This window comes from Trachymyrmex cornetzi, unplaced genomic scaffold, assembly GCF_001594075.2.
Source record: "Trachymyrmex cornetzi isolate Tcor2-1 unplaced genomic scaffold, Tcor1.1 scaffold1023, whole genome shotgun sequence".
Taxonomy (NCBI): Eukaryota; Metazoa; Arthropoda; class Insecta; order Hymenoptera; family Formicidae; genus Trachymyrmex; species Trachymyrmex cornetzi.
In genome coordinates this window covers 54,845-65,529 of record NW_017295569.1, presented here as the reverse complement: position 1 = coordinate 65,529, position 10,685 = coordinate 54,845, and the positions used below count along the sequence as shown (strand labels likewise).

The window sequence follows — 10,685 nt, the reverse complement described above, 5'->3', positions numbered from 1 at the left end:
TCCCCAATGATGGCTGCACGTATCATTGTTATCGGTGTTTACGTAAACACCGCGATAGCGCCGGGCCTTCCTTCGCCTACGGTTCCCCCGCACCCCCCCTCAGAGCTTCCGAGTTAGAACCGGCCTAGTATATCTACTACAAGCGCGTTTAATAATTCAAATAAAATAGCTTTTTTCAATTGCTCATTTCTAATAAAAATTAAACTTGTCTAAATTTACAATAGCCCAAGATTAGTGATATAATAATATCGTTGAGCATCTCATCCTTAATGTACGTAAATATTTTTATTTAATTAATTACTGCAACAATAAAATTGACAAAAACGATTAGCTTGGGATTGTTTAATTATACTAAGTTCGATCGTAAATGCGTAACTGTAGCTAAGAGTCAATAAAAACACCGTATAATTCGTCGCAATTGCCAATCATTCAGTATATGTTGCAGTAATCATTCGCGTGTATTATCATACATGTTAAATAAGAAGCTAATATTAATATTTCATTCTCATCCGATGACCGATGTGAAACACAGATGCGAAGTTAATCGACGATTACTAAAGATCGTATTATTTTATCCTATATTCGTATGGACTAGGTTTTTGATCGGTATTACAAATATCACGGGGACTTAAATCGATACAAATTTGATGTGATTTTCACTGAAAACAATCGCGATTAGAAAACGAAAGGTATACATAAAAATACGCATATTGGAGTCAAATAAAGGCTCACTATCATCATTATCATTTTATTTATTATTCTGGAAAATGAGTTCTTTCAATTGTTTTTTTTTTCATTTATCTTTTCATCAAAGAAATTTAACATTCGCGTGTCATTTATACGAAACGAGAATTGATTGAGAGAACGATTTTTTCGAAGATGACATTCCGTTGAAAGAATGCGAGGATAGACACAGAAGGTACTAAATTTGTTTAATAAAAGTAGCGATGATTTACTAAAAAAAATTCTATTAAAAATTAGTTAGTAAATTTTGTTAATACAATGTGTCCGAATAGTAAATTTCGTAAACAAAAGAGTTACATAAGTATTATAGTAGGGAAGTAACTATTCGAAATAGCTAGCAGTAACTATATCATTACAAAAAATGAAAAATAAAACAATAAAAGAATTAAAAGTCATAACGTTGCGTTCATCTTTCGATATAATGACAATTGAAACATAATGTCGATATTATCCACATAAAAATTAGATCCGCTTCAAATCACCGAGTGGCGTTCACGATACATTATGATATAACTCGTTTCCGTATAATACATGAACATTATACATATATAATATTGTAATAATACTGTTGTGACTTGTATCAAGCCTTTTCTGCATAACAAAAATTGCTTGAATGTACAACAATTCCATTTATAACGATTACTGTTCTGAGAAAGATTTCAATCATGTATAGAATATTAATTTTGTGACATCAAAGTGACGCCGTGAGAAATCAGTGGACAAAATCAATGGCTCAATTGGCAAAAAATACGTAACAGTAACGATTATAATTGTGTTAAAATTTTCTTGATATCTGTTAAATTAGCAAAAAATTACATACTCTTTCGATAGATGTGATTAAATATAAGATTATTAAATATAGAATGTATGTTATAATATAGGGGAGACCGGGGCCGATTGTCACAGTTTTTGATTATTGATTTTTAGAAAAAAGTGGATGCCTGATTTTGAAATATTATATACGTTACAATATACCTACATCCTTTAGGTATTAAAAAAAATATTACTCGTGAATTCATCATATCATAAAAATAAATTATTTAATTTTAAATGAAGCTGCGAAAGTATGACAATTAACCCCGTGTTCTGGGTTGATTGTCATACGTTTTAGGATTGGCAGTAGCATATTTGTTATGGACAACACATATAAAAAACACAACTTTTATTTTAATATCAGTTCTATATTTTGAGAAATAATAGTAATTATAGTATTAATACAAATAAAATAGTTATTTTAATCATAAAATACGTAATTTGTTTTTGTACCATAGTTTCTATATGAAAAATGAAAAATATATATCTATATGAAATATAATATACTTGTAAGTATATTCTCTGAAAATGTGTCCTCTAAAGACATTAAATTATGCAATTAATTTGTGCAAGTTTCTTTGAGTCTTTCGGTATATTATAAATTATATACTACATTTTATTATTTTCCAAAATAAAGAGTCAATATTTATTCTAGAAAGTTGAAAGTATGTTGGTAAATTTTTAGAGATTTTTAAAATTATTTTGAAGAGGTGAAAAAACGAAGAGATTTGAAGTGACCCTTGATGGTATGAATGAGGCACCAAATTGTAGATGGTACGGTAAGGGTTAATAGAAGAGATTGTATTCACAAACTTAGTCAGAATAATGATTACTTAATTGTATCGAAGATCTTCTAAGATATATCATTTTCTATGAATACAGGGATATTACGATTAATAATGCTAAAGATATGTCAGACACAAAATAGATGATTATAAAAATTTAGTTATCAACTTCATGTTCTCAAAAATCGCTATAAATAATATATACAATGCTTGTGGTGCAAGCCATTTTACACAACAAATTAATATTATATCAGCTATCTACAGTCAAAAAAAGAGATTTTTCTGCCGTGTTTTGTTTGAGTTATAAGCATTTTGACAATCAACCCCGTACGACAACCAACCCCGGTCTCCCCTACCCATCACAATCCTGCAGTTCTATCATTAATATAATCAATTGAAATTCATAAAAGCAATTTTTGAATTAAGATATTTAGAGAAAGTATGTAAAACATTTGTAATTTGCAGAATCATATACTCGTATAAACCAATGCTCTAATTGAATAATATCTTATAGTTTATAATCTATAGAATCTAGGTATTCAGCATCTTAGTTATAAGAGATGTAAGTAGCTGTAATGCCAACCAATTAGAACTTAATTGACATTAAAATCGTACATTTATTGGAACGTGACCTAAAATGTACAGATCGAGCATGAATCTTCTTCTCATTGATACTGACTAGTACCTATTGGATCGATTAATTTTTAAAACGATGCTTCTAGATCACTCCGTATCTGTCTTCTTCATTTTTAGTAACACATAATTTTTACATACTTTATTTTATTTTAGTCATTTTAACACTATAATGAAATGCATTATTTAATTTTCGCGAATAACTTTCTTGAAACAGTAACAAATAACAAGAAATTTAATAACAAAAAATGACATTTTAATTCACCACGAACCAGGTGGAAAATCAACATAAATCTTATGTGGGTATATTTCATACTCCATGCTATACTTTATCATAAATATACTACAATTTAGTATAATTGGTAACAACGCATTCTCCAGTTGCACGAAACCGGCAACATGCACGTGATATTTTTTAAGAAGTTATAGAAATTCATCTTTCAGGTATGTCACATCCCACCTGGATTAACAATAATAAAATATAGAATCATTGTAAATATATTATCATTTTGAATTAAATTAATAAATAATAAATTGAATTAAATCTAGAGACACATACGATAGTGTCTCGATGCTAAGCGAAGCAAAGTGTCATGGCGCGAGATATTAAATAAACATACACGATTACTTTTATATCTATGAGTGAGTATTTGTTACAGAATCGATCCCACACACACACACACACACACACACACACACACACACACACACACACACACACACACACACACACACACACACACACACACACACACACACACACACACACACACACACACACACACACACACACACACACACACACACACACACACTCACTCACTCACACACACACACACACACACACACACACACACACATTCTTATTTTAATTATACTATATTTGTGTATGTGCATATGTGTTTACACATATGTGTACACATATGTATTTTTATACCATTGAATTACTTTTATCATCGTGATATATCAATCAAATCACGAAAGTTCGGTAGTAATTCGAAATAATCAAATCAGATTGTTTCTAAAAAATAAAACAAAATTATTGCAAGAATTATTGTAGTGTAGAAAGGAAAACCAATTTTATCAGTAAAATCGTGAAATTTAGATCCAAAAGAGGTCATCAAAGATGGGAAAAAATTACATCTTAGAACTTTTATAAGAAAATATATTAAGAGATTTATACGGGACCAGATTCTCTCTCTCTCTCTCTCTCTCTCTCTCTCTCTCTCTCTCTCTCTCTCTCTCTTGTGGCTTTTTAAAATTATATTCATTTAGGTATCTTACCAAAATATTCACAGAAGCCATTTCTTTTGTTTCGAAGTATTAAGCAAAGCTCGTTCAATTGGAATTTCTTACGTTCTTCCACAGGCACGATTTTATTGATTCTTACGAAATACGACACACTTTTCATTAACTACGAAAGCTTAAAAATCTAACTTTGGCAATATGATATAATCTATATATACATGCTTGTTTCCTGCTTTATGCAAGATATATTCAGCATATTCGTGTGTATTTATTGTCACCGTGAAAAAAACGATGACTCTCTTTTTATCCTCTTCATTTTCATCTATTTGGCAAATTGTTGGATAATGTCTCGTATGATTGTGTTTGCGCGCGCGCATTGTGTTGTGTGTATGTCAGTTATGTTTAAATTGACGCACGCGTGTATTTATATATATGATGAGTGTTGTACATAGATGTGTATTTTTTACACTCGCTTTTAGAATATTGGAAACGTAGTTTCGTCTCAAAGACTGCTGCCAAATTCACTCGATCTTCGTCGATCAATGTTCTTTATATATGTTTCTGAGTATATGCTCTTGGTGCGATCGTCGTATCTAAAACAAAATTAAACAGATCAAATTATTTTGGAAAAGTCGACATGAACACAATTGTTTATATAATTTAATTGTATAACTGTAAATTATTTCAAGAAAGTTTATGAAGATAATTCGATCTTTTAGCCAATCTTTTTGCTAGATAAATTAAGTAAAAGTTTAAATTTGTATACGTAAGCCACTTTGTCTACAATAACTAAAAAATATATTTGCGCATTCTACACCTTGATAAGTTTATATTAAGTCTGCATTAAAAAAGTAAAAGTCAAATAATTGTTTATTCGATACAATAATATTGTAGATACGAATAAAATGATAAATTATACATAAGTCTTTTTAGCAAGAAAAAATTAATATAAAAGAAATATGGATGCGGAGATAATCCGCGAAGCACATAGCTTCTATATTTATGTATATTGTAACGTTAAATGTAAATATAATAAAAATGAACTTTTCTTTATTTGTCTGTCTTGTGTATTAATATATCAGATTTATGCAAGTTGATCTGAAGAGATAGATTAAGTTTAAGTTTTAGTTTCCGTTGAAAAATCTACAAATTATCATGTTTTAATGTTACGTAATATTTTTCAAACAAAATCATTGCGTTAAAAATATTTGTTGTGTATAACAATCAAAAAGGTAAACATTTCGTTCAATATCTCTTGATTCCCGTCTAGTTGTCAGTTTAATCGTCGCACATCATCGCGGATGCAGCTCGTGCGAGATACGCAGTATATGTAATTGAACAGAATAATAGAGTAATTGGTGCAAGAATGAAAATGGAGATACATGACGCCATACATCCACACGAATTAAATTAGATTTAACTTATGAATTTAATGATCATTTCTTAGAACTGCAAATATAACGCCTTGGTCATCGGAACTTATACCAAACGCCCTGCGTACTTTATTCTTTGTTCGTTCTGTTATTTCTAATGCAAAACATAACTATTTACTATTAGTTGCGATAAAGCGTTGTCGCAATAATTATGTTAACACACAAAATACAATAATGCGATAATGTTAATAAATAATATTGTTGCACTAATTTTTATAACATTTTATATAATTTTTATGTGACGAATTGATTCAACACAATTAACTTTAGTAGCATATCAGAGAAATCAATATTCATTATTCAGAGATTACTTTTAATATTAGTTTCAACATACGTGCTACCTTTTCTAGTCATTCTAATTAGTTAGACAAATAATTTCTGTATTCATTTTTAATTAAATGTTTAATATTTTTTTCAAAGTTAAATATGCATTTGTTGTACATATGTGGCAATATAATATCATGATACTGATGACATATATGATACTTTATTTTAATGATTAAAAAATAGATAAAAATGCATACATGTGATTAAATTGTATCATTAAATTTAATAAAAACTTTATGTAGCTATATGGAAATAAAAAATAAATTTATGGTTCTCGAAATTATGGTAGGATAAGTTGGGGGAATATGCCACAATTAAGCGAAATTAGATTTTTTAGTTATTATTTGTTTAATTTAAAATAACTTTACATATTGATGTTTTTCTTCCATCCTTTATCTATTATTTGTGTATAATTGGAATCGAATATATTCATTTTTTGTTATTAAAAATAAAGAAATACAAAAGTGCTGAAAAATGGGTAATATGCTACCATAAGGGTAATATGTCACATACAAAAAAATACTAAGTATAACTATAAAATTGTACATCCGACTAACAAATGTTTGGCTTTGATGGGCTTGCTTATTATTATTATTATTGATAGATTCTTTCAAGCCTTTTTTTAGATATTTGTTATTTATAAATTTGATTTAACAAAAGCTCTCAGAATCAATTAATAGCTATGTGAGATGTAGGCAGTTGAGAGCAAACGCAGTTAGATTAAGTGTATATATATTTCATACCTCAATGATTAAATTATAACATTTATTATTAAAATGAACGTTTCGACTTCTTTTCAAGTCATCTTCAGCATGTATATCTAGTTTATAAATACACTATTTAATTACTTGGTATGTTGAAATAATTTACAATTCCAGTGTTGAAATAACCTCCTTAATCAGTTGTGTGACTGTTAAGATCTAAATTATGTGTTGATATAAATAAGAGATCCGGAAGAAATTATTATATAATGTTGCTGTTGTTAAATTGTACTCACCCAACATATGAAGCACAACATTATAAGAACTCGATAATGATGATAAAAATATTACAAGATTTATAGATTTCATTTTTAAATTATTCGTTAGTTCCTTGTCGCAATTCAAGTTAGAATCACTTCGTCATTACCAATAATATATAAATATTGAGTATGTCGACTGAGTTTTTAAAAACATGTTATAAAAGTCATAAATAATAAAACGTTGAGAGAAGAAATTCTTAAGTTAAATTGTGATTCCCCCCACTTGAATTTTAAAGTTTTTCAAGAATAGGCACATAATTATTGTGTAAAAATTCTATATCTGTTTGTAAATTAATTGCATTTTTTTGAAGTTTTATATATACCATTTCTGAAATTAATCTTTTCAAGTAAATTGAGGATTCAATTTACTTTAGAAATTGAGGGGGACAAACTTAATTTTTTGGATTTGACATTTATTAATCATAACAGTTACCTAGAGTTTGATTGGTATAGAAAACCAACATTTTCGGGTCGATTTACCAATTTCATTTCTTCGCATCCTTCTTCACAAAAAAGAGGTATCATTATGAACATGGTGGACAAAGCTATTCTATTGGCGCATCCCAAATATCAGGAAAAAAATTTAACGTTTGTCATAGAAACCTTTTTGAGCAATGATTACCCTCTTAACTTCATTTTTGAAGCCATTAATGCAAAAATTAAAAAATTATCTCTTACCAACAATAATTCAAGAGAAGAAAATAATATTAAAGAAACAGCTACAGATGACAGACAAAAATGGTTAACTGTTCCATACATTCCGAATGTTAGTGAAAGATTTAGTAATATAGCCAAGAACATCAATGCTAAATTAGCATTCTTCAGCATCAACAAGTTGAGAGATCTGATCAGAGTTCAGAAGGATGTTCTGCCAACTAATATGAACAAAAATGTAGTTTACAGAATTGATTGTAAGGACTGTGATGTTACATATATTGGACAAACAAAAAGAAAATTAAAAACTAGAATTAATGAATACAAAAATCAAATAAATAGAAAAAAAGATAATTTAACTGTTATTACAGAACATAGGTTAAATAATGGACATGAATAGGATGATGTTAAAATTGTAGACAGAGAAAAATACTTAGGCAAAAGATCAATTTCAGAAATGGTATATATAAAACTTCAAAAAAATGCAATTAATTTACAGATACAGAATTTTTACACAATAATTATGTGCCTATTCTTGAAAAACTTTAAAATTCAAGTGGGGGGAATCACAATTTAACTTAAGAATTTCTTCTCTCAACGTTTTATTATTTATGACTTTTATAACATGTTTTTAAAAACTCAGTCGACATACTCAATATTTATATATTATTGGTAATGACGAAGTGATTCTAACTTGAATTGCGACAAGGAACTAACGAATAATTTAAAAATGAAATCTATAAATCTTGTAATATTTTTATCATCATTATCGAGTTCTTATAATGTTGTGCTTCATATGTTGGGTGAGTACAATTTAACAACAGCAACATTATATAATAATTTCTTCCGGATCTCTTATTTATATCAACACATAATTTAGATCTTAACAGTCACACAACTGATTAAGGAGGTTATTTCAACACTGGAATTGTAAATTATTTCAACATACCAAGTAATTAAATAGTGTATTTATAAACTAGATATACATGCTGAAGATGACTTGAAAAGAAGTCGAAACGTTCATTTTAATAATAAATGTTATAATTTAATCATTGAGGTATGAAATATATATACACTTAATCTAACTGCGTTTGCTCTCCAACTGCCTACATCTCACATAACTAAATATAACATTTTTTTTTTTTATTGCAAGAACACATTATTAATAATTTTTGTGGTGGAAATAAACATTTGTAACATAATATAGGTTATATAAACAATATAAGGATATAAGTAATAACTTCGATAGATTAAGTTATACAACATATAAAATAAACTTTGAGATATGTTTTTAATAGCGTAAATATATTTTTCTACGAATAGTCCTCGTGAATCTATCTACTGCAACAATTAAATATTATCCAATTACATTTTGGGCCATTTTTAAAAATAAAAGTATGTAATGTGTAAGCATGAAACGGATAAATAAATATTTATTTTACTTTATATTTACATAGTGTTACAAGTAGTCTAAGTTCCAGTAATCAAGAAAATTTAATTGATTAAAATGGATTAAAAAACTGTATTCTCTCTATTCAGAATTTTGAATGGAGCAGTAAATTAATATAATACAATAATAACAAATAAATAAACATGTAAGTTTATTTATTAAATACTTGTCAATACGAATATCCTGTCACAACGGAATTATGCGGTAAAACGTTTGTTTATAGCGCCCTACCTTAGAGAAAATGACTACTGGCATTTTACTCTAACAAAGTAGTAGCATATTACCCTAAGACGTCATTTCATCTTATGATGAGCCTGTACAGTACGACTGTTAAGAAAATGAATCAATGTACTGAATATTTTCATTTTAACCCACACTAATAGATTAACAAACTAATCGAGCTAAATATTATGTAATGTTTAAATAATAACTTACATAAAGCACTATAAAAGTTATATTTACGTATACCATGCCGTCATATTTATCTCATAAAAACAATACTGTTCCAAGGAAATTCTTGATATTTATGCAACACATTAAGCATACAATTGTAAATAATTCTGTCATTAACGCAAGCGCTGCTAATCGGTATCATCGTTGAACACAACGAGTGGCATATTCCCCCAACTTACCCTAATCAATCAACGCTTTTAGAAAAGTTATACGATAAATAGATATCGATCTTTAGAGAGGTTAAATTCGTGAATTTTACCGTTTACTTCATCAAAGCGAGAAACATACTAATACTGTGCTTCAGTATCAGTGCGCTCCTTGCCCTGATGAAGTAAACAGTAAAATTCACAAAACGTTGACATTAGCAATGGATCACGACACGGCGATAATCTTTTGGCATCTCTTATGAAAGCACCCGTGAAAACCTCAAAAGTATAAACCAAATTATTTGTTGTTTTGTTTTCTGTGATTTGCTAATATCATCTAAATTTTTTTAATAATATTGGCTGATATTAGCTTATCTTGGTTAATTATTTGACTGATATTTTTAACTAATATTGTACAGCTAAAACGTTCTTAATTCAAACATTTTAATTCTAGTGTTTCTTTTTCATTATCTTCCAAATATTTTCATTAATTTTTCTTAGAATTTATAGTATTTCAACATATTTTAGTGTACAACTTTCTTTTAATACAATAAATCTATAAAAATATTGTATGATTTGCATTACTTTTCTTCTTTTCACGCATTTTCAAAAGAATTATGTTTAGAATTTATAGTAATTCAGCATAGTTGAGTGTTCAATTTCTTTGAATATATCTAAAATATTAAATATATTTGCATTATTTTTTATTTCTCTTCGTTATTTTTTTATTAATTATCTCTAGAATTCATAGTGTTTTAACGATACATAAAGAAATTACAATCTGTGGACTCCTCAAGAATCAAACTAAATGTATAAACGAAATGGGCAGTTTGGAGTCAACGCTAGATATTTGTTGCGTAAATTATCTTATATTTATAACATATATTATTAAATTAATTTGGACGTTTCGGCTAACAATTTTGAGCCATCTTCAGCAATAATAATTACCGCTAATCATCCCTATTGTCTAGCTGCATC

The 10,685-nt window shown here is 28.2% G+C and overlaps 1 protein-coding gene across 2 annotated transcripts in view; it reads right to left on the bottom strand.

Moving 5' to 3' along the window:
- Window positions 1–4,223: 4,223 nt before the first annotated feature.
- LOC108758597 (Octopamine beta2 receptor) overlaps window positions 4,224–10,685 on the bottom strand; it is a 32,349-nt gene continuing 25,887 nt past the window's right edge. Inside the window, exon 3 of one of the 2 annotated variants that reach the window (XM_018503608.1) lies at window positions 4,224–4,816. In XM_018503608.1, coding sequence (XP_018359110.1) covers window positions 4,726–4,816 — 91 coding nt within the window. In that variant the 3' untranslated portion in view covers window positions 4,224–4,725. The remainder of the gene's footprint in view (window positions 4,817–10,685) is intronic. The other variant, XM_018503617.1, reaches the window with a different exon arrangement.